General features: G+C 39.8%; 2 protein-coding genes across 2 annotated transcripts; one reads left to right on the top strand and one right to left on the bottom strand.

Moving 5' to 3' along the window:
• Positions 1–5,586: 5,586 nt before the first annotated feature.
• On the bottom strand, positions 5,587–11,523 carry LOC104956481 (polycomb group RING finger protein 2). Its single transcript, XM_010783960.1, has 7 exons — positions 11,383–11,523; positions 10,314–10,441; positions 8,993–9,089; positions 8,849–8,904; positions 8,628–8,757; positions 6,987–7,026; positions 5,587–6,840 (listed from the first exon to the last, which is right to left on the bottom strand). The coding sequence occupies exons 2-7, from the start codon at positions 10,429–10,431 to the stop codon at positions 6,697–6,699; spliced, it is 585 nt and encodes a 194-aa protein (XP_010782262.1). The 5' UTR covers positions 10,432–10,441; positions 11,383–11,523; the 3' UTR covers positions 5,587–6,696.
• Positions 11,524–14,753: 3,230 nt separating this feature from the next.
• LOC104956482 (phosphatidylinositol 5-phosphate 4-kinase type-2 beta-like) lies at positions 14,754–24,215 on the top strand. The gene is made up of 6 exons (XM_010783961.1): positions 14,754–15,354; positions 18,544–18,641; positions 20,358–20,454; positions 20,921–21,073; positions 21,328–21,474; positions 23,977–24,215. The coding sequence occupies exons 1-6, from the start codon at positions 15,211–15,213 to the stop codon at positions 24,112–24,114; spliced, it is 777 nt and encodes a 258-aa protein (XP_010782263.1). The 5' UTR covers positions 14,754–15,210; the 3' UTR covers positions 24,115–24,215.
• Positions 24,216–24,994: the final 779 nt, after the last annotated feature.

The raw sequence follows: 24,994 nt of genomic DNA, 5'->3' as shown, positions 1-24,994 counted from the left end.
GTCAGACCAACAAAGTACCTGAGGTGGGGGAGAAAAACGTGTGATGGGTAGAGTACGCGGGGCAGGACACATAAAGTAAGACGCAAGGTACTAAGCCCTTGTGAAAAGGTTTTTCCCCGCGTCATATGACAAATAAAGTCAAGTATAAGCATGCAGGAGAGATTTGAGACTGTACAAGGACGAATTTACAGTTTTGCGAGAATAAAGACCGAGTTTGACGGTGACGTTCAGGTGGAAAAAGTGCGGAGGACAGGACTTTGGTCTCGGGTCCCAGACGACGACTAACCAATCGCCGGGTCGCGAGACCACCACGACCGTTGCGGGCATTCTCTACAGGGCGGGAGGATTTTGCCGGATAGTAGTGGCATGTTACACAGCCTCGCCGATCGGTTATCTATTCGCGCTCAAAATTGGTATCATATCATACTTACAAGGTGGTTCATCCTAATATTATCCGAGAAGAAATCAAAGTTTAACATTACAAAAAATATAATATTTTCGTGTTTTCTTTTATTGGTAACAAGCGTCTTACACTGTTGTATTTGTATAGAACCGGAGAAACGAAAGCGGGAGTGTAAAGTTTGCCGACACGCCCAACGACGAACTCGAAACACTCGACACCCAGAAAATTTGAAAGCTCGACGCCTAAGACGGTCGACTTTCGGTCGTTCGGAAATTGCCAGAAGGTTTTACAGAGCAGCTGTTTTACATTGCCCGTTAGTAGGTTCATCACAACAACTCTTATAAAGTCAGGAGTCAGCTGTCACCCTGCTGATTGTAACCGGTAGGTGTTTCGCTCACAATGCTTTCTAAACATTGTTGTTTTTCGTCTGTTTTACAATAATTAGACAACGACGCACGTCGCATTTTTCGACAATAGTGGTCTATCCGGGTTGAAATTTGCGTACCACTTCAATGATTGTCCTGTAAATGTTTTACCTCTCGTAGTGGACAGTTTGAGAGTTTGACCCTGATAAATGACAGTGCTACCTCCTTTCCCTGACTTTTAAGCATTTTGGAGTAATCAGGTCTAAAATAAAAATGCGTTTTGCACTACTAATTGAACTTCAGGACTAGTGAGGGATTACGAACATAATAAGCAGTGAAAAATGTCAAAAATAATTAGGCACATTTTTTTTTGTGTTTTCGTGCTCTACATGTTATGATACAGAGCCTTTTGTGAGATTAACAAACGACGGTCAGTTTTTTTTTTGATAATGATTGTTTTAATTCAAATCATGCGTTTGTCTTGCTGGACTACTGCCGTAGTCTCTCTTGAAATAGAAGTTGTTGTGTTGAGAAACGAGTTGTGTTGCCCTGAGTAGGGATGCATACGGTATTACCGAAATACCGGTTACTGGTGGCTACGGTATACCGTACCGAAATCAGATCCGGTTTCGATGCTTTACTATTTTTTTAATTAATTTTAAAAGTGAGTCCGTGGCCCGTGATGGCGGGTGTTATAAATTAGATTGCATATTCGTTTTTCTTCATATTTTATGTATTTTTCATTGTTTGAACTGTGATGGGATTTGTTTTCTCTCACCAGTGAAGGTAAATGTTGATTTTAAAGATGAGATTTGTTTGTTTGTGCAATGCCGAGATCTCATGACCATTATTCTATTATGTATTTGTTCTCTAGTCGAATCTCAGGTTTAACATTAATTATAACGGTGCTATAACAGTCTTTTTGCATTGACAAGATGTGTTATTCACGCGGCACACCTGATGGCGGGTGTTATAAAAGATATTCCATAATCGGTTTTCTTCATATTTTTTATGTATTTTTCATTGTTTGTTCAGTACTAAAAGTTCCAATAAGTCCCACAATTGAATTTAATATTCATTTGACATGTTAACTATATCGTAAAGCGCTTCATGGGAGTAATTGTGGGATGATACATTTTCAAAGTATCACGATATGTATCGGTATCGTTCAGTGGTATCGGTATCGGTATTGTAAAGAAGTCAACGATATGCATCCCTAGTTCAGTGTTTGCTGTGTGTTCAGTGTGTTCAGTGTTTGCTGTGTGTTGCAGGTGGAGGTGTTGTATGGAGACGAGCCCCTGAAGGATTACTACACACTAATGGACATCGCCTACTTCTACGAGTGGAGACGAGTGAGTGGCAGCTTTCATCCTTCACATGCTTACCCTCCTGAACCGTTACTATCACTCTTGTGTCTTCATAGTTTAATTTTCCCCTCTTTGCAGCGTTTCGCAACGTTTTGCAGCACTTTCACACACTTAAAACTAACAATTTCTTGTGCATGTCCTCAAATTCAAAACATGGGTTGATGGATGGAAGTCTGTCCTTGGTTTGAGCTGGAGGTACTTTTTAATTTGTCAATGGGTTAAATGGTCCGTCATCATGCTGACATTGTGGAAAACATGTAAACATGATCCCAAAACCATTTCAGTTTATTCTTTTCATTTCTGCTATTATTGTTTATTTCTCTTTTTAGTTCAGTTTATAGCTCGTGTTGCCGTGGCACGATCTTCTAACAGAAATCAATTCTTCAAGATTGATGCTGGTGGTATTTAATACATTTCTATATCGCCAACAAATGCCATTTAAAAGACAAATCCTCTCCACCCTACCCTCTCTGTGGATTTCAGCCCAGGCCTGTTATTATTGACTGTTCACAATATTTCTCATTTATTTTGCTTCCTTTTAAGAAAAAGTATATGTAGTTTCCTCCAACAGTAGGACACTGTAGTTTTTGGCAAACATGACTTAAACTGGAGGAGCTCACATTTGTTGGGGACTATTTTCTGCTGAGGATTGATCCATGGTGCGTCAGATGGATGTGGGATGGAGTCAAAGTAAAGTACATTGTCCATATTTAAGGGATGATTTGGATTTTCTAAAGTCTAAAAGTATCACTGCTAGTTTGGTAAAGCAGACTGGAGTGATAGCACAAAAGCTAAGCGTTGTACTGCTGTGGATTTTAGCCACCTTAAAGGTAATGCAAATAACTAAATACAATCTAGCAAACTTTAGATATATAAGGAACTGTTTGACAACACCTGTAGCAAAACTCTATATGACTGCCATGATCCTTCCCCACCTAACATACTGTTTGAGCAGCTGGACCCAGGCGAATAGCACAACATTAAGGCCTATCCTATCACTTCACAAACATTTAAGATTCTAAACGGCAAGGCACTCTGCACCTTTATACAACAGAACAATTCAAACAGCAGAACCACAAGGTCTGACCTAAGAGGGGACTGTGCAGTCCCTCTTAGGTCCAGTTCCTTTGGTAAACACTGTTTCTCTGTGAGGGCATCAACACAATACAGATATGGATTAACACCTCCTATCATACATTTAACCACTATCATAAGAACTGGCTTTTAAGCAATCAAAAATGTGAANTTGCTGTGTGTTCAGTGTTTGCTGTGTCTTCAGTGTGTTCAGTGTGTCCGGTGTTTGCTGTGTGTTCAGTGTTTGCTGTGTGTTCAGTGTGTTCAGTTTTTGCTAAAACTGAACACACTGAACACACAGCAAACACTGAACACACAGCAAACACCGGACACACTGAACACACTGAAGACACAGCAAACACTGAACACACAGCAAACACTGAACACACAGCAAACACTGAATACACAGCAAACACAGCAAACACTGAAAACACAGCAAACACAGCAAACACTGAACACTGAACACACAGCAAACACTGAACACACAGCAAACACTGAATACACAGCAAACACAGCAAACACTGAAAACACAGCAAACACTGAACACACAGCAAACACTGAACACACAGCAAACACTGAACACACAGCAAACACTGAACACACTTTGACCCACATCAACAGACAGAGGTCCTCTTTAAGATGAGGTATTTCTACCTACGGAAGTTAAGATCATCTTTACCATAGTTTATGATATTTTGAAGTAAAAACTCCATATAACAAAGCCTCCGTTGTACAGTAACACATAATATGCAATAAATATTTAACTTACTTTTGTTCTACCTTGGAGGTTTTGGGATCTTTTTTTTAATGTGTTGTTGCGTCTTTATTTAACGCTAGTCTTCTCTTTTATTTGGTCTTTTCCTGTTTTGTTTCTTTTCCTGTAACAATGGAAATATCCCCACTGTGAGACAAATAGAGGCTTTTCGATTTGGATTGTTATCATCAATATGGAAAGTTACATTGGAATATCGACCCAGTAAAACCTGCGGCTCATGTTCGATCCTTTTCTTTATTTACTTACGCATGAAAGTTTAAAGCGTTCTTGTTGTGTTTCTACCTCATAACAAAAATGGCACTGTTGTGGCAGATCATTTGTACAAAGACGAGCCTTTATTTGATAGCGTCCAAAAAAGAGGTAGGTTTTGATGAAGAAGCATTAGGTGAGGAAAGTCTAAAAGTAGGGCTGAAGCCAAGTTGTTAGCATCCAGGTGGACAGGCGCACAAATAAATATGACCTTTAATTCATTATTTCAAACATTAGCTGCAGAATTTTCAGATCTTTTTAAGATCAACATATAAGCACTTTCAAGGTCCCTAAACCAAGAATTCCAACACTCTTGCAGATCTTATTCTCCCCTCTTCTACGGCGGCAGAATTAATCCACATGTTATCAATATAGCAATATGGTTTAGTGTAGTATGTGCAATAATTATAGGGGTAAATTAAGGATTGTGGTGCTGCATAGACCTCCCCGCCTACAAATCCTATTCCACAGACTTAATAAAATATCTGTGTTTGGTATCTCACCATGATAATTCTGAATAGATCTTTCAATGATAGTGAGAACAAAGACGCAAAAATGAACAATCCCTCCAATACCGTGAATCAACTCGAAAGTCAGAATAATCACAATGATTTTTTTCCAAAATCATGCAGCCCTATACTCTATATTCTTATCATTAATGCAATTGTGAAATATAAAATATAATTCCTCTACACCCACAGCAACAGATGTATACAGTCTGTTCATTTGAACTTTTGTTGTATGTTTCGATTATGATTCCAATAGACCCCACTCTTAATGATCGCAGCAGTAGGCTACAGTGAGAGATGCTGTGTTAGCAAATGTCTCAAAAGACTTTGTGTGAGTGTAACGGAGGTGATCTCTGGGGCCGTAGATCTCGGTCTCCGTTACGTAGGATATTAATTTGTTCCACGCTAAAACATTGCACAGGAAGAATGTGAATATATGTAATTTATGCATCTATTTGTCACGTGTTTTAGTTTGTCTGTCTCTGTTTCCTGTTTTAGTTTGAAAAGTGTTCCCCCTCCCGTCTTGTCTGTTGCTGGTGATTGTGTTCACCTGGTGCCCTGTGTTTCTCCTCCCTCCTCACCTGTGTCTTGTTGGTTTGATTAGTCTGTGTGTATTTAAGCTCTGTTTTCCTGTTAGTGTGTGTGGGAGATCCTGGTTGCTGTGGTCACGTGAGACAGTCATATTGAGGCTGTGTCATGTACCACAAGGAGTAATACATGCCCACACTGGGTTGTTTTTGGACGTTCTGCCTCTGCCTCCTTGCTTGGTCGGGCCGCTCAATGGTCAGCTTCAGTTTTGAAATGCAAACTAATCAGTAAAAGGTAAGTCTGTTATTTATTACATTATGACTTTTCATAACAAGAAAAGCACAGGTGCAACGGTGACAGAGATCCAGAGACGTGTTATTGTGAAAGCTGTCTCACTGTGGATCAGAGCCATGCTTTCCCTGTTCTCTCTTTACCGTGACATAGTTCAAATAATAACTGTTCTTTTGGAGACGAATGGTGGTGGAACCAGTTGTAAACATGACAATGAAATTGGATCGGCTTACAAAGCTGTTATGGTTGTCAACCGTTGTCTTCTTGATAACAACATTAGTTGTTTTTGTAAAAAAATGTTGCCGTGTTTATTTGTCGACTTCATGTCTAAAAAAAAAAAAAAGATCCTTTTAACTCTATTGTGACGTTGTGACTCCAACTCCTGAGAAAAATATCTTGCTCTTTTGCTGCTTCTTTTTTCACAAAGTTCATCAGCTAGCTATAGCTACTCTATATGTTGTCTTCCACAGTGCATGCATAGTACTGCTCCATGAAGGCAGGATTCTCAGCTAGTAGCTATAGCAACATCATGCTGATATCTTCAGTGCACTTATAACCTAGTTTAAGGTTCTTTTTGATAATAGAGTGGCTATTTAAAAATGTCAAGTTTGTGCAGCATGCCCCGTGTCACACTTGTAATGATTTTCTCTGACCAATCACAGGTCTGCAGTGATATAACTCAACCTTCTGGTTTCAGCTTTGCTTGCTTGGAGCCTCAACATTGTGCTCGCAAAAAAAGCAGTAGGTACTATCATCCATAACTTCTGCAAACAAAAAAAACTAAATGTTGAGTAGAAATGTGGCATTTGTCTTCTGTAAAATGCTCAGATTAACTTTGTTTATATGACTGTTTTCACTTGAAACAGCTGTACGCTACACCTGACAGCAAACCAGAAATGAGTAGCATGAGTGAACCAAAACAGTTCAGTTCTGGTCCTAAATTACTGCCATTAGCTTTTTGCAGAAAAGCACTTCACTTTGAAACGTTACATTTGTTTCTTTAAAGCTTTGTTAGTCAATATGTTGCACTGCCTGGTATGACCTGCCTTTGTATCAGATTTTACAACTGTGTAATTTAGAGTCCCTCGATATTATTGTGTGGAAACCTGGTGGAAACCCTGATAGTTTGTTTAAATCAATACAGCATGGGTTGCTGTGTGTGGGTACAAAGTGTCATTACCCGGTAGTTGTTAGGGATATCCATCTTGCTTCGGAGGAACTTTGCTAAGTGCATGACGGACATGGCTGCTGGGCACTGCAGGAAGCGTTTACCGTTGGCCTGGCACCGAGAAAAGAGCAGACCGTAAATCCACACTGAACACCAGAAGACCTCATCAAACATGACACGTGTGTGTGTAGGCTTCAACTGCTGCGTCACCATACACTGATTTCTTTCAAAATAAATAAAAACAAATCTGACTTTACCTTATCACCTTCCAGCTCTGAATGCTGCCTCTCATTATTTCTGCAAGGAAATATTCAAAACAAAGAAAAGGCATTAAGCAATAACAATAAAATACATAATCCTCAATTATTTTGGAAAATATTTAAATCAGAATAATTAAACATAACTACTCGTTGACTTTAAAAAATAGTGCATTCTATTTAACAGAGGATTTCTTCAACCTGTCAAATAAAAAGCAATAAAATAATATAGTATCCTATATGCATTTAAGTGTAATAAAAAAGAGGTACGCTGTAATGTTAGTGCTTTTCCACAATATACTAATAAAATAAAACCGTAAATATATTGATCATTATTCTATTTAATATTGTTTTGGTAAAAATGTTGATCAGAATTATGATATTTGCTTAATATTGCATTGAGAAGTAAGGGATAATGTGCAGTGAAGCGGTCATTGAAAAGGAAAACACCCGATCAAGATCCCTCCGCTTCGCGTCAGTCTCTGTGATCATCCTGTCAGTGGATCTTTTTCAATAATGACCGCCTGGCTGCACATTATCCAGCTCATTACACGGCCACATACTAAACAAACTAACGACTAACTTGGCTTATTTTTCACTTTTTAAACTATGCCAATTTATCGATTCAGCTATTTCAAAGTGTTTGCAAATTTGCAGAAAGTAGGTCCATTCAAGCATTTAAAAAAAAAAAGTTTTTCGCAAAACAGACATCTTTATTTCCATGTTGTATTGCCTACAGCAATGTTCTTTCAAATTGTTGATCATTTGAAAGAACATTGTTTTTGTTTGAGCAACTTAAAGAGACAAGCTGTTATATAGCTTTTGCATATGTTTTATAGCCTACGTTTGGGTTGTTTTTGTGTGTTGATGTTGTCAATTTGGAAATGCAGTTTTCTGAATATAATAATGGAAAAACATTTTGGCGTGTTTTTTTATCCGATTCATCGATTAATCGTAGAAATAATTGACGGATTAATCGATTATCAAATTAGTTGTTAGTTGCAGCCCTAATATAATTTCTATAGAGATTAAAACCAAATAGACATATTAAATACAACTTGATAACATTAACTATTTTGTAAAGAAAGGGTTCTTCCGCAACCTACTGAACACCCAATATAAAACAAAACAATATTCAATATAGAAAATATTTTATAATTTGGACCAAAACAAATATGACCAACTATGTCGTAGCGCACTACCACAACATACAGAAGACTCCTGAATCAATATATGTTTTAAATGTTTACATTTAACATATTCCAGTCAGGACCTCCAGCAAAGCAAACTGCTGGAAAGTAAACGTAGGTTGCGGCTGATTTATAACACAAAACGGCAGGATAATTACTGCAACGCAACGTTGAATAATGTTCGCTTTATTAAGATTATCCTGCTTTAAATTGAGAACAAAAATTCAATGAAACACTGTGGACAGCCCAAATGACAATGTAACCTTCACACATTCATTCATTTCATTTCCTATTTATCCTAGGTTTTAAATGGGCCTTAGCTATTTATTTAAGTAAAACTACTCTATTGTTTGCTTTATGCATGATCAGGTAATTATTTGTCATTGTTTTCAAACCTGTCTAAGATTTTCCACAGCTGTTTATTTGTAAAACTGAGAAATGATTGACTCACTTGTTCCTCTCGTAGAACTGTATGGACAGACTGATGATTTCATCCTCTGCTATGTTAAACGTCTCCACCACTTCCCCTGGTTCCAGCACACGGTTCTCTGCGTAGAAGTCCCGCCTCCGTTTCATCTCATCTGGGTTCAGAAATAAAGTGTCCATCGGTAAACAAAGGCATCATCATGAAAAGCCGTGCGTTCCTCTGCAGGCTCATAAACGTGGTCTTACCTTTGAATAATCCCGGAACAAGCTTATAAACAATATCTTGTAGAGTTTTGTCAGCTCTGGAAAAGATAGAAAAGAGTTGATAAGCATGATGCTCATTGCATTCAGATGACATAATACCTGACACAGCAGATCATGGTAACTTACCGGATGCTGAGCTGAGGACATGTCTTGTGGACCTGAACGTCACATCGAGGGCAGAACTTATTTGTCTCCAGGAAGGCAACGATGCAAGTTTTACAAACTGCGTGCAGAGAAAGAGGAGAGATGCTAAATCACTGCTCTGCATTACAAACAGCGTTCAAGAGGAATTTAGGATTGCTTTAAGTGGGGTTGCTACTTATCCACAGACAGGGGACTACATACAGTAGATTGGACAAACAGACAGGAGTACAGGCAGAAAAGGCCCCATCCCAAGCAGTCAAATATGTTTTACTCAGTTTTTGACACTTTAAAGAAAAGCTATCAATATTCTCTTCAAAGCCACCACTCTCCATTGACTGAAACAGGATGTTCTCTTGCATAACACAGGAGTTGCTAGTCTACTGCTGCCTTAGTTATAAATTACTGTTTTTTTTTCTTCCAATGGAGTCTATAGAGTGCCACAGTGACGCGTCCTAAAACCCGGAAGTAAGCTGCGGGTTCCTTCGACAAAAAAGCAATGGGATTTCTCCATAGGGTTTTGGAAAATAGCTGGAAATAAGGTCTGTGGTTGACACACATTTAAGAGACGGGTCAAGTTTTGTTCACTCGGATCATCTCCACATGTCTACCCTAATTTTATCATTTTCGAGTCATAAATCTAATCGATAGATTTATGATCGATAGATTTATTATTTGAAAATGATAAAAGTAGGGTTTTAGGACGCGTCACTGTGGCACTCTATTGGCTTTGAAGAGAGCATATATTCAGTTCCCCATCAGAATGGGCTAACTGAAAGCAAGGTAAGGTGGTTAAAATGTTGTAAATTCAGCATACACTTAAACTATTATTACTTTTTTTTGGGTGGCTTAAGTATGTGTTCATGCTGTCCCTGTCCACAGTGGTACAATGCTTAGCTTCCCTGCTAGTACTTCCGTTTGTTTCTGCAAACTGACATCTAGGCATAGGTAGTACACTCGTTATGAATAAATACCTCATCACACTCCAAAACACCAAAGCTATCCCATCAATGTAGACTTCATGGAGCGGATTTAGAATACAATACTACTTTTGATTTGAGTTAAAGCGATATAATATAAACTCTGTCAAACGAAATGTAAATGTGTCACATGCAATAAACCTCATTGGTCCCTCTTCCTACAGACCTGATTTAGAAAAGGACATCGTCAGCAAATGACTCATGTTTGCCTCAATACAACCACAACATGAGCTCTGCGAACATACAATAAATGGGGATCTTCTTATTGGGGTAAATGAAAACACTGTCCATGCATGCGAGGGGATGTTTTCATGTGAGGAACTTACAGGAGTGCAGGCACTCTACGATGGTTGTGGCATCAATTAAGTAGCCAGCGCACAGTGGGCATGTGAGGTGTGAGTTCAGATCTGTGATTTTAATCCGGTTGGGCTGCATTTTATCCATCTGGACAGACCTGAGGAGGGAACAAACAACAACACACAGGTTCTAGTTACAAAGTAGGGCAAAGGAGACTATGTAAATGCTTGTTAACACTATTAGAAAGAAGAAGACGTACTTAATTAATCCCCAAGGGGAAATTAAGGGTTTCACTCTGGTATTATTTTTTGTTTACATTAGTTGGTATACACATGGACACATGCACAAACAGAACCACATGCAGAGTAGCAGAGTGAAGGGGCTGCCAGTCGTCTGGCGCCCGGGAGTTGGGACTCGGTGCCTTGCTCAAGGGCATCTCGGCTGTGCCCAGAGAGTGAACTGGCACATCTCCAGCTGCCAGTCCACATTCCGTAAGTTGGTCTTATCGGGACGTGAATTGCCGACCCTTCGGCTCCAGAGCCAAGTCCCTACAGCCTGAGCCCCTTATTATTATTATCCCAAGAGAGTGGCTGCCTTAGACAATGTATGCAGCTCGTCCTTGGGACAGCCGCTTGTGAAACCACAACAAAGAGAGCTCGGGGCCAAAAAACACAAGTATACTGACATGTAGTAGCGAGAAATAACGTGAGGAGAGCAGGAGCCGTGCAGCTAAATGCAGCCTGTGTGCTGCTGCTGCTGCTGCTCACAGCCAGCAGACTATTGAATCGCCCCTGTGTGGCCTCATCTCGTGCATCAGCTCCGCGAGCAACAAAGAGCGTTTCATGCCCCGGAGCTCGCGCCGCCCGCCCGGGCACAGACACCCGACACATCCCGAGCGAGCACACACACTGATGGGGGTTGCAGAGCCGCAGAAAATCACACTGGTACACAAAGCAGCCATCTTACATTCACTGACAGGGCTGTATCAGGAGGCGAACAAGAGAGGCTCAAAATGTGACACCGTGCACTCTGTGTGCGGCTCATCAAACCGCGCGCGACGGGCCCGATAAAGAGCGGGCACCGACGGTTGGTTCCTACCTGATCACACATCAAAGTTAGCCTCTCCTCCCAGCCAAGATCCAGGTAAATTATTTGGACTTGGGCAGAATTTGCAGCAGCGCCAGAAAATGGCTTTTTTCAGCACCGTCAGAGGACTGCCCATTTTGGATCACGTGATATTATTTTGTCGCCTCGTTCACGGGGCAGATCAGGGATCCTCTGCAGGCCCGGCTCACTTCATGCATCCATTTACTCTGCGTGGGCCCGCACTTACATTCTGTAACGTTATATCTATTTTTTTATTTTGTATTTCAACATGTTGCACAGGAGAGGGGTGTGTTTGTCTCAGCCACGCAGAATGTGAATTTGCGTGAGGCCCCGCAGCCTTGTTGCAGGCCTCCCGGGCCCGATCGGTGGGCTGTCCCAAAAGAGTGTGGAATTGAATTGGCAATTTGCAGGTCTCGCTCAATTTGAATTATTTTAATAAGAAATATATGTATATCGTATAATAAATGAAATGAAACATTATTTACATTTTTACATTTTAAATAGGGTAATAGGCCTACCAGTGGGAAAATGTGTCTGATCAAACACTGAATTCTGAATATGCCTTAGCATGCCACAAATCCAGTGAAGCACAGTTTAAAAATGAGTTTCATTTTAATCAAAATAAGCTTTTCCCTTCAAACCAGAGATTGGATCATGTCCTGGGTAACCTAAGAAATCAGCACACATTTACAGATAGAAAGTCAGCAAAAAAGAATAGAACTAAAATAGGGTAAAACTGACAATAAGTCAGCAATTCCCTTAGGTAACATGCAGACATTCTATTTATTGTATTCATGTATTTGACAGGGAGGCATTGTTGCATTTAAAAGAGTGAAACAGTCTAAGTTTATTAGTTGTAGTTAATTTGAAAACCTGTTCCATGGTTAGGCTACTAAGAAATACAATCACATAATACAACAGTGTTACAGGCATAGAAACTAACAAGAAAAGACAGACAGACAAACAGCAGTAACCTAAAGAATAATTGTGAACCACGACAACAAATATGATTAAGAAGAGCATTGTATATCTATAGCCTACTATATGAATATACATTAATCTCAGTGTTAAAAGATTTATCTTTAAGAGAAATCTTCAGAATCTGTTATCTCTTACTTTAGGACATTCATGGTGTCAGATCAATTACCCAGTTATACTTTTAATGCAAACTATACTGGCTTTCATATGTGTTAGGAATGGTAACATACTGTAGCCTGTAATGAGTTTTCTCTGAAACAAAACATTTTGGACAGTGTATGATAACCATCAGGTCTCATGAAAGAAAACAACTTCAAACTGTTACAAAGGATGACATTATGAAGAAATATCCTGACACAATTTTTTTGTTTTCCTGTCTTGGTTCTTCACTTAAAATAAAAGGTTTGTGACTTAAGGCATATGATAAGGCATGTTTTTTGTCTTGTTTTAATTATAGCCTACTTTAAGTACTTTTAACAGTAGACGTATGGACAAACAACATGAACAAATAAGAAGTAATACAAATATTTACAAAATTAGATTATTACAAATGAGTGAATCTTCTTGTGTATTTGTAAATTTATTAATGTGTAAAAGGGCTTACTCCAGTAATTTCATTGAAGAAGCCAAGATATCCTGACTTATAGACCCTTAAAAAGGTAAAGCTCCAAAAACATGAATACACTTCGCACAATGCAACTCTGTTCGTAAAGACTCACCCTGCTCTACATACAGAAAAGTTAGCTTTATAGCAATACAATGGTTGGAGGGCCCTTTTTAAAGTATTATTTTAACTTAATGTCCAATGTCATCATATATGACACATAGTACACATCCAGTTTGTGAAGAGGCAGAAGACTCGGATGACTTTTTATTCTTCCTTTATGAATATTCATGTGAGAAAGTTCCCTGGTCCCCTGAGGCAGGTAGGGCTGCAGCTGCCAATTAGTCATCTGAAATGTATTCATACAAAGTGTCTATAAACTTCTAAATGTACTACTGTTTATAGTGTATTTATGATACTGTCTATATGTATACTACCCCCATATTATATTCATATTTATAGTACTGCTAATACTGTTCATATACTTTAACTTTTCATATCTGTCGTATTTAGAAACTCATATTATACATATATATTACACTGCACTTTACTGCTTCTCTTGCACATTTGGTGAGATGCTTACTGCATTTTGTTGTCCCGGTAGTTGTACTCGATAAAGTTACGTTTGATCTAATCATGGATTTAGATATTTTATCAAACATAGTGGTGGTAATATATCTACAGCTCAAATGTTTGATCCTATTTCTGCACTTCAGGTGCAGACAGGAGCTCAGTAGTATGTTGTTTTTAAAGAGCATACCTGACAATTTTATAGTGACACAGAATCTGACCGGCGACAGATTTAAGTTCAGGGCCATAAACACCCGAGGACACTGAGGTCATGTCCGCTGGTGGTGGGTTTTTTCAGGAATTTTTTGCATTTAGCCACCTGGGGGTACTTCACACTCCACAAACTAATAATAAAGAAATCGACATCTGGATTTTTTTTTTACAGATTAAAAACTCTATAGTATTTTCTCACTATGTAAAAAGTGTTAAACATGAATCCATTAACAAGTACACAGGCCAACTTGCCAAACACCTAACTGCTTTTATGTTTACTTATCAATTAGGATGTACTTAAAGCACCTGAAAAAAACACGTACAAGCTTTTTACAACACAAAAGCCAACATAGCAGCAGGGGGAGGGGTAGAGGGAAGATAGGAGTGAGAGGGAGAGGGAGGACACATTGAAGTCAGTTAAAGAGAAATATCCATTTACTGTATTTGATAGTGAGCACATTTTATGTTCACCCAACTGTCACTATGTGCTGGGCATGCATGTTGCGCTGATTAGAAAAATTTAAAAGTTTCTGCACATATTTGTTTAGTGCAGAAGTCTCTGCACACAGAAAGGGCCCATACAAGAGGAGTGTGCTCTTGATTGAATTCGGTGGACAAAAAGTCTGGTAGTATGAATGAAGCGTGTGCCATTTTGGGCAAAAGTTTTCTTTTGATATGTGTGCATATAGTTATGAGTACAGTTCTTTATTCTGCAGGATATATGGGGTGTTTTGCACTTTGGGTGTGTGGTTTTGTTAATTGTGTTGAGTTTTTTGAGAAAATTAGCCATGTTTTCAAAAAAGTGTGTAAGCATTGAAAAAAACTGTTGGTAAAATACTTGAGAAGTGTACTTAGTTACTGTCCAACACTGACTGTATGGCTCCGGCCTCCAACCCATCTCCCCTCCTCTCCTTTGGGTATCCAGGGTGTGGGAACCCCTGCAGTCACCACTGGCGGCCTGCTGGGGGCGCTGTTGACTGTAAAGTGCAGTACAGACGCCATCTTGAGGAGACCCCAAACGCAGCGCTGGTGTATGACTGACAACAATCTCAAGCGCATCATGATGGGATTACTCACTAACAAGTAAAACAGCATCACACCTGCTCTGCGTTGCACGCGTTGAAGTGAAGGAGCAGAGCTGCCCGGCGCGTGCTCCCCTCTCCCGGTAGTTTTCCTGCAGAGAGGGGCTGGCTGCAGCCCGATGGCCGGCTAGCTGCTCTCTGGACTCCGCCGCGGCCTGCTCGGGAGGAGGAAGGGTGGTGACGGCGCAAAATGCTATACCGCTGACTCCCAACAAGACAGTTATCCTACCCAGAGACTCGCTGCGAGGTGGACGACGAGCACGATGCACTTATAGATTTTTTTAAAACGCTCTTAACTTTCCGCATTGTTTTGTTGTGTGTCGGGGCGACAGTGAGTGTCGTCTTGCGTACCCTGAATTCCCAGTCTGAGACATGTCATCTAACTGCACCAGCGCAGCGCCTGTCAGCGCTAGCAAAACCAAGACGAAAAAGAAGCATTTTATAGGACAGAAAGTGAAATTATTCCGTGCAAGTGAGCCCATTCTCAGCGTTTTAATGTGGGGTGTCAACCATACGGTGAGTCCATCTTAAATGCCTCTCTGTCGCTAGTAAGCGGTTTGTTTATGCTGCTGTTTTGATTTAGCTAGCATGCTAGCTTGTTAGCCAGCTGCCCTCATCTGTCATGCCAGCTTTGAAGCTTTATCTCGTTATTTGTCATGTTTTCGCCAGGTATTGAGTAGTGTGCTTGGATAAACACCTGCTGGTTGACTGTGCTAAGCTGGTCATTGTCAGACAGTGTGTAGCTAACTGCCTCTGAAGCTAGCCTCGGTGTGCTGAGCCTGAAGCGTGCGGTTTGCAGGGATTTTTGAAGTGTGTGTTAAACTCTGCAGCTGTGGAATGAGTATCAGAAAATCGGCATGTCCGCGGCAGGTTGTGCAGTTTCACTCAAAGCATAGCGTTACCAATCTGCCTTCATAAATCATGGATGCTGATGTGTTTGGGAGCCAAGTCGTGAGCTGCGGCTGTAGTGCAGGAGCATGGAGCGGGAGGGGTGTGACCGGAGCAGCAGGTTACACTCTCTCAGCCCCGCAGCTGCACACAGCAGCCTGCCTTTTGTTCAATAAACCTGCTCTGAGCGTGCAGTTGCAGATCCAATGCATGCAGTCGACTGCTGCACTTAACTCCTGCACATTCATTTCCTATAAATAGAATAGAAAATATATCACATTCACTTTTGGCCGCCAGTGCCTATGGCTATGAAAAGCACAGTGAGGTTCAACATCAGAGATAGATGGGGTGTGTTTGCACTTTGCAGCACTAGTTTGCTCTTGCTTAATGTGCAATACAATAATAACTGTTTTGTCAGACAGCCACTCGGGCGCAGTTTCTTTGATGCATGAAAATCAATAAATAACTCAAGGGTCTCCAAGTCACTACATTATTGCCCGATTTGCACTATTGGGATGAAATGTCAACACAGCAGATTTGCCCCTGTGACTTCTTCTTTTGTCTGATTACTGCAAGACATAAGATAAGAACCACCTTTTCCTTTTTAATGAAAAGACAATATAATGCATGCAATGGGGGAATTAAGGAGGCAGATAATGATATGGTCACCCCTGCAGCATCTTTTATTCAGAGGCTGAACTTTGGCAGTGGGCGTGTGGGTGCAGCACGGCCAGGAGATGGTTTGAGGTGTGGGCGGGAAGCCGATTCAAGACATCAAACCGACTTCTCATCAAAGTCCCCTCCTTCCAGTCAGCAGTTGTATACATTTGTAAGAGAGCCTCAGCTGTGAAGCTTGAGACTTCAGCTCCACAAAGCGTCAGTTAGTGTGCAGATGATGCAGCAACTGCACCACCTGTGAATCTTTTTCTGTCATGTCAGAGTCATTTCCAATCCTGTTTATCTGAGTTTAAGTTAAAGAAGTGTTTGTGATTGACTGCACTGCTTCTGTCTGATCTGCAGTAATGACAGTGTTGTGTTACATATAGATACATTTTGTTAAAAATCTTCATGTTTCCACAAGTTATAAGCAATAGCTCACTTTCTGATGAGTTTACTGTTACTGCACACATCTGAGTTAATGTTATTAACGTGCCTTCACAGAAAACTACCCGACTTAATTCCAATATTAAACTCGTAACTGTACAAACCACTACAGTTTGGATTTAAATAATATATATATATACGTTTTCCTACCATGGATTGAAATAACATTAATTTGTTGTTATTTATATTATGAATGTGGAAGTAAAAGAGTGGTATCAGATGATATTTTTTGCTGCTTTGAAGTCATTTGTCTCTCTCAAAGTTATATAACTGCTGCATATGTTCATCACATTACCATTACCATCGGGAGTTTGAGTTTGAAGAACTAGTAGAATGAATATTAAATGAACAAATGGTACCGCCAGGAGTCTATTCGTTATTACAAGCTTAATAAAATGCTCATAGTAACTATGGTTACAGTGATTTGTTTCTCAAAGCTATCAAAAAGCTTAGGGCAGAATCATTCCTGAACAAATGGTGTTTAAATAATTTGCTTTCAGTTATCCATTAGTCATCTTAAAAAAAAAAAAATTACCTGTACACAACGCATTGACTGCTACAGTTTCTTTTCAAGTCGAAATACACTGAAACCATAACCAAGATGAGGCTTAGTAACTATTCACATTTCTAATGTTACTGTTTTTGAACAGCATAATACTTTTTGAGGATATAGCCTAATTCTACTTTGAAATACAGTAAAGTATTTGCTTTGGTATGTTTTCTTTTACAGTAATGTACACTATTTTAGTGTTTGAATTATACACAGTACAGTAAATACATTTGTAGTGTACAATAAATTGAAAAGTATTTGAAACAGTCCCTTTCAATACTTTGTATTCATGTTATAAATAAACAAAGGTCAAACAGATACTGATCTGCATAGTAATACAAATTTTAAATAAAAAATGATAATATCAGTGAAACATGTGTATAGTGAAACATTTGACCCTCACAGATGTGATCCGTATGAAATGTTTGCACTGAACTGTGTGTAGTTGCTAACGGGCTCTTTCACGTTTCCTCCCTAGGGGTGGGGAGTGGTATCTCTTCAATCTTTCCGCCACATGTCCCCTGTATGGTTGTTTACTCGATAACCTACAAGGAGTTTTTTTCTAAAGTGTATCAGCCTGAGCTTTAACTCGGCATGTGTTTCAGCAGATAAGATCAGAGTGGGTGGGGGTGGGGTGTGGGGTCAGCAGCAGTAGCCTGCTCTTTGGTCCCAGAGTTAATGTTTGGTGCTGGTAAATACTCCCACGTATCTGTCACTCAAACAGATCTCTGGATACTGATGAGCATCGGCAGATTGGACACTTTTCACATTTCACTGAATATACACTAGTGCCATATTCAATGAAGAAACATTATATTTGCTAAAGGCTAAATGTGTGTTTTATAATACAATTTTGAAACGAGTATATTGGCCAACAAAACATTTGATTGGTACAAGTCTCTTCAAAATTACACCAAATACATTTTATCTGATAATGACAATTATGATGCTAAAAATATCCACCTCTCCGTTATCGTGAATCATATCGCAATTGCATATCAGTCAAAATAATTTGTGCAGTCTTGTTTTAAACTGTGCCTTTATTTAAATGGTCATATTTGATTGTTTTCATATATTCTGCAAATACGTATAGAGCCTGTGCTGTGTGCGTCAGCTTCAAGCTCCTGTCTGATCTCTCTCTGTTTTTCTCTTCTCTCCCTCAGATTAACGAGTTAAGTAACGTGCCTGTACCAGTAATGCTGATGCCAGATGACTTTAAAGCCTACAGTAAGATCAAAGTGGACAACCACCTATTTAACAAGTAGGTACATCACAGCTTATGAACTGTTAGCACTATTCGGTAGAGGCACAATCTAATCCACCTGCAAACAAAGGGTCAACCCTCCCCCCACCAGAGTTCAGAACACCTGCTGTCACTCCAACATGACTGACAGATGTTTCAGAAAAGCAGTTTCCAGCTACAGATTGAATACTATCACAATACAAATCTAGGCTAGCTCTGAACGGCCTGATATAGGCTCGATTCAGAATAAATGTCCCCCTGCAGATTGTGACACAACCATCTTTGCACTACTGATAATCCTCATGGCTAGTGTCAGTGCAGGACTGGAGCAGGGTGGTGTTTGCCTTAAGCCGGTCAGGCTGAGAATAGCATGAGATCATTTCAGAGCCGTGACCTGCCCAAGACACACCTGTGTAATAAGCATGCTGCTAAATAGGCAATGTGATATGACACAAAGACAACTTGGTGAAGTAAATAAATCTACAGTATAGTTGTGTATGAAAAACTTGGTTTACAGGTTCCTAAACAATGCAATATAAATATATACAAGACATAAAAAAAATTAAAAAAAGCTATAAAACTAGTGCAAGCTCATGACAATCTGATAATCTTGTAGCCAGCTTGAGTGATGCACCTACAGTTTAGCCTCATGTGGTTTGGTCTTTTTACACTATCTCGCATAACATGTCATCTAGCTGATGCTTTAATCCAAAGCGGTTTAACATACACTCTTATGACATAGACATACACTCTTATGACAGACATACACTCTTATGACATAGACATACACTCTTATACCATAGACATGCCTACAGGAGCGATCAGTATGCCCAAAGAAGCTGACTGCTGCAGGGGGGTTGAGCCACTGCCCCTCTGAGCCAAAAAGTATTGTGTTGCTTTGAGAACTTTCACATCTTAGTGCTACTAGCCAGACACAAACCACGCAACAATTACAATGCAACATTTGTTTTTTTATTATCTTTGCTAATATTTCAAGCACAGATTGACAGAAATGACTAAGAGGATGTGTGACAGTGTCAGATTACAGCAGTGCAACACAAAATATAAGAGCATACATTTACATAAGTAAATAAGCAATTTGAGAGAATGGGGTCTTATTTGGGGATATCTGGGAAAGCTTTTCTTGTTAGTAATAGTATTAGACGTCTAACAATGCACATTTGAAATGTTTTGCTGCAATTCAAATGTATCTGTGTATTACATTTTGTCACAGTTTGTAGTGTTGTATGTTTTTTCACTAGTTTGTAATCACATGTCTCTTTCTATTGCTCTACCTGAACAAATACACTCTATATTATGACTGCCAATAGGAATACAGGATGACTCTTAAAAAAAAAAGTCACAATTAACAGCAAATGTTCATTCAATAAAATGTATGTTTGCTTTTGAGATTGGTACATATTTGTAGTGAGTGATTGGAAACATGTCAGTGCCTGTGCTCACACAGGAAACATGTTTTGTTTGCTATGCTGAATTAAAAAGAGGTGTTTTGATATTTGATGCACTTTAAGTGTTTGCATCCTGCACACCAGCAGCATCTCTCAAAGCTATAAATGCCTGATTGGTATTACTGTCTATGCAGGATCCACAGAATAGGAGAAATAAATCCAACACTCAGCAAGCAAATGTTTGTCAATCATCACTCCTCCCCAGTTCCAGTAATGAATCCCTGAGCTCCTGTTTGGTGTTCTGACTGTGTCTCTTCCCCTTCAGAGAAAACCTGCCTAGTCGCTTTAAGTTCAAAGAGTACTGTCCCATGGTGTTCAGGAACCTGAGGGAGAGGTTCTGCATCGACGACCAGGACTACCAGGCAAGTCTCCCACGGACCAACTCTGATGGATCATTTCATCTCAGAGATCCTAAACCTGAGATCTGATTGATCGGTTACTTTTGTACCCTGGGAATATCCCTAAAGGTCTCATTAAAAGCCATAGATTCTTTTTGAGCATAATTATGGAAAGTATAGAAACTATGACAAAATTCTGGCGTAATAAACGCTTGTAATCAACGCTGAGTGGAGAAAAATAACTTTTATTCTCTGAATCAAAAAGGAAAATGTAGATTCATATTGAGGGATATTCTGATTGTTATAAATGTTTTGGATCTTAACAATGTCTCTTTTGGTTGAGCTCTCTTTTATGCATTGTAAAATGTAATTGTATTTTGTTATTTGTATGCTTTATTGTCCCAGTCCTCATCTGTTCTATTTCAATAAAAAAGTGTAAAAAAAGAGTTCTTGGAGAGTTATATATAACTAGATTTCTTTTTGTTGGCAGAACTCTTTGACGAGGAGCGCCCCACTCAACAGCGACTCCCAGGGTCGCTTCGGCAACCGCTTCCTGTCCAGCTACGACCACCGCTTTGTCATCAAGACCGTGTCCAGTGAGGACATCGCCGAGATGCACAACATCCTAAAGAAATATCACCAGGTAGCAGCCTCTCTCACCACAAAGTATCTGTGATGTGGTTGAATATATGTATTCTTATTGCAGGAACACAGGAAAGAGATCTAAGAGCATCAGACTGTGAAAAGTATTCCTCATTATTCATTTGAAAGTCACAAATCCACGTAAATGATGCAAAAGTGTTGAATATGACTGAAGAGCAGTGTCCAGTTTGAATCAGTTTTCATATTCCTCACTTTCCGCTCCACTCTCTTCCCCCCTTCCTTGATTGTGTGCAGTTTATCGTGGAGTGTCATGGCAACACGCTGCTCCCTCAGTTCCTGGGCATGTACCGGCTGACGGTGGACGGGGTGGAGACCTACATGGTGGTGACCCGGAATGTTTTCAGCCACCGCCTCACCGTACACCGCAAATACGACCTTAAGGTAGAACTCTCTCTCACACACACACACACACACACACACACACACACACACACACACACACACACACACACACACACACACACACACACACACAGCTACTGAACACTATTAGCACAGAGCTTTGATTTGAGGAATGACGGATCAACAAGATGAATGAAGTAAAAATGTAGTCACATTATGGATTTATTTGAAGCGATGCATGAGGTTTTTTCTCCAAGGAGAAAGTAGGAAAGCAAAATGAATAAGAATCAATGAACAAACCAAACAGAATAACATAAATACAAATTAAGAACATTTATGACAAAAATAAATAAAGATGGTTGGCTGGAATGTGCAACTTAAGCGGAATACCAAATATTAGCTGATTCCACTTTCGTTATGGAATAATTTGCTTAGGTATTCAACCTTTGACGCAGTTCATCATTTTCTCCTCTCACTGTCTCCTTTCCCGTGGCATAGGTCTAGGTCCTTGTGTATTGCTGCTATCTCTCTTAAGGAGGAGCAGCTTGGACGCATTGTTTTTGCCAGTCTATGACCGAGCACAAGCCACCATGAGGTAGTTTACTGTTCAGGGACGAAGGTTCCCTGGCGCACATTCTTTCCTATGGACGAGAGCTCTAGTTAGATTCAGGGTCCATATTTGTTTATTCTCGCTGATGAAGAATGTTGATTAAAACACTCCGAACTAGTTAAAACCTCGAGCTGCAGAAGATTTCTTCAGAATTGGTTTGGCATCCGCTGTGTCAACTCGTGACACAAGACACGTCTTGGGAATTCTCCGGCCGAAGCTCCAAATAAACCGTCAGTGTTTGACATCAAAGCTCCAGCTCTCCTTGTGTCTCTCTGAGTCCTGTCTCCATTGCTTCAGAAGTTTCCATCACACCTTTTTCTGTCTTTTATTTAATTAAAACTTAAATATATATATCAGAACACCTGCTGTCACTCCAACATGACTGACAGGTGTTTCAGTAAAGCAGTTTCCAGTAGAGATGTTAAGATTCACCGATTCGCATCGGTGCACCGGCATAAACGTTCAAGATGCGAGTGCACCGGTTGAAAGAGTGCACATCGGCTACAGTTTGGGTTGAACCGGGTTGAACTCGCGATGCATCGATTGCGTAGCGTCTTTGCATCGGTAAAAAACCGATTCATTCATATAAAACAGCCATGATACATAGATCCGTCCTAGATGCAGACTTGCATACACACAGTATCACTCCGCAGCCGCACCCCATCAGTAACGTCCTGATGGTATATTTGCGTGGCACTATTACTACAGACGGTCAACTTGAAAAATCGCTCGCAAATTGTTAACAATGCCGAGCCGCTTTAAAGTACACAAGTAGTTCGAGGAACTTAGCGACGCACATAAAGAGGCGACATGGGGTCTGCGGCTGAAAAGAGAAACCTGAAAGTGAGACATATGAGTTAAATCACTCAGTGAGGTGTTCTGTCAGAGAGAGGTGTTTAGCTTACAGCAGCCTGTGACGGCCAATAATAATTTAAATGTCTTCCTTACTGTAAGCAGTTATGAAATACCTGTTTGTGAAAGGTTATTTGTATTCTTTATTGTTCATATAGAAACCACTGCTTTCTGCTCACTGGTGAGTTAGCCTATGAATGAGTGTTAAGCACATCAGGCTGGCAGCTGTATGGGCATTGCTCTATGGTAGCTGTTATTTGCACATTGTTAATCATGAGCAATGCATCCTTACATTGTTTAACTGTGAGGTTTTATACAATTGTACTCTGGAGAGCTTTTAAAGGTAAAAAAATAAACGGCATGATGGGATGTGCAGTACCAAATATGTAAAGCACTTTTTTGTTAATGTATGATTTGCTGCATATAAGGAATAAAACAAAAATCCTCTGTCGTACCATATTGAAGTATCATTATTTTTGCATCGTGTTGAATCGCATCGTATCGCCCCGAATCGCATAATGTTGAATCAAATCGTATCGAACTGTATCGCAACAGGGGTGAATCGTATCGTATCGCATCGCCTGGTGTTTCAAAGGTATCGTTAATTTATCGTATCGTGGCAACGTATCGAGATGCGCATCGCATCGGCCTCAGTGATGGAGATGCACATCCCTAGTTTCCAGCTACAGATCGAATCCTATCACAATACAAATCTAAACTTGCTCTGAACGGCCTGATGTACGCTCTTTTCAGATTTTTTTTTTTTCAATTGACCAGATGTATTGCCAGTCGCATCCTTCATCATTCAAAAGTTTGCAAAAGAATGTAAATCCAGCTCATTAATTAGGTGTTTGTTACCTCTCAGCTCCTCACCAGTACCAGGACTTCCCTCTCCCTTAAAACGCTCCTTAAAAGCCTAAGCCTCCTCTCCTGTATCCTCTGGAGAAAAAAAACACCTTACCTTTTAAATATTGAAAGTGAGAGATCCGCTGTGTGTAATATGCTAACTCTGCCTTTGATCTATCTTTAGCTGCTTTGACTTTATTCTATTTTAATTCTTATTGTCCCTCATTTTTCAGGGTTCTACGGTCTCAAGGGAAGCGAGCGACAAGGAGAAGGTACGTTTTATTGCTGTGCAGGTGACGGCAGCTGATGGGACAAAAATAAACGCCCTTAGCTTATCACAGAGGCAAACCTGCCAAATGACGGCTAAATGAAGCATGTTTAAGTATGCAGATGGATTCTAGTAGTAGCTTTTGCACTGGCCTCATATGATCAGTGTGTACTACTCAGTGGAGGAGGAAGTACTTGGATCCTTTACTTAAGTAGAATTAATATGGTAAGTGACATACAGAATTATTTTCTGTCAAAAGTACTCGGTATGCACAATGGCTCTTTTTTAAAGTTTTATTGAATATGAACATTTTGTAATCATCACTAAACTATACATGTCATATTTTTTTATGTTGGAGTTTGTAAATGTGGAGTCAATTTTAGTTACCTTTTTGAAATACTGTGTTTATTAAAGATTACACTCCTGCACCACATCACATGTTTTCATACATGAAAAAGTAGCTATAGCTACGATGAGTGTTAAATACAGTGTATCCGGAAAGTACTCATACCCCTTGACTTTTTTCACATTTTGTCATGTTACAGCCTTATTTCAAAATGGATTAAATTCATTTAGTTTCTCAATATTCCACACATGATACCCCATAATGACAAAGTGAAAACGTTTTTAAAGAATATTTTGCAAACGCGTTAAAAATAATCAAATGAAATATTACATTTACATAAGTATTCACACCCTTTGCTTTGACAATGAAAATTGAGCTCAGGTGCATCTCGTTTCCACTGATCATCCTTGAGATGTTTCTATAACTTGACTGGGGTCCACCTGTGGTCAATTCAATAGATTTGACATGACTTGGAAAGGAACACACCTGTCTCTGAGGTCCCACAGTTGACAGTGCACATCAGAGCACAAACCAAGTCATGAGGTCCAAGNTGTGTGTGTGTGTGTGTGTGTGTGTGTGTGTGTGTGTGTGTCTGGTCTTCATCATTTAAAAATGGAAGATGTTTGAAACCACCAGG

This window comes from Notothenia coriiceps, unplaced genomic scaffold, assembly GCF_000735185.1.
Source record: "Notothenia coriiceps isolate Sejong01 unplaced genomic scaffold, NC01 NC01_scaffold00026095, whole genome shotgun sequence".
Taxonomy (NCBI): domain Eukaryota; kingdom Metazoa; phylum Chordata; class Actinopteri; order Perciformes; family Nototheniidae; genus Notothenia; species Notothenia coriiceps.
Note: the sequence above shows the minus strand (reverse complement) of the source record. Positions and strands in the feature narration are given on the sequence as shown.

Coding starts and splice junctions, on each gene's coding strand:
- LOC104956481 (XM_010783960.1), bottom strand. CDS start 10,431: ATGGATAAAATGCAGCCCAACCGGATTAAAATCACAGATCTGAACTCA. Junction 8,758..8,848: donor TGTTCCGGGATTATTCAAAG/GTAAGACCACGT, acceptor TTCTGAACCCAG/ATGAGATGAAACGGAGGCGG. Junction 6,841..6,986: donor CAGAGCTGGAAGGTGATAAG/GTAAAGTCAGAT, acceptor TCTCGGTGCCAG/GCCAACGGTAAACGCTTCCT.
- LOC104956482 (XM_010783961.1), top strand. CDS start 15,211: ATGTCATCTAACTGCACCAGCGCAGCGCCTGTCAGCGCTAGCAAAACC. Junction 18,642..20,357: donor GACAACCACCTATTTAACAA/GTAGGTACATCA, acceptor CTTCCCCTTCAG/AGAAAACCTGCCTAGTCGCT. Junction 21,475..23,976: donor ACCGCAAATACGACCTTAAG/GTAGAACTCTCT, acceptor CTCATTTTTCAG/GGTTCTACGGTCTCAAGGGA.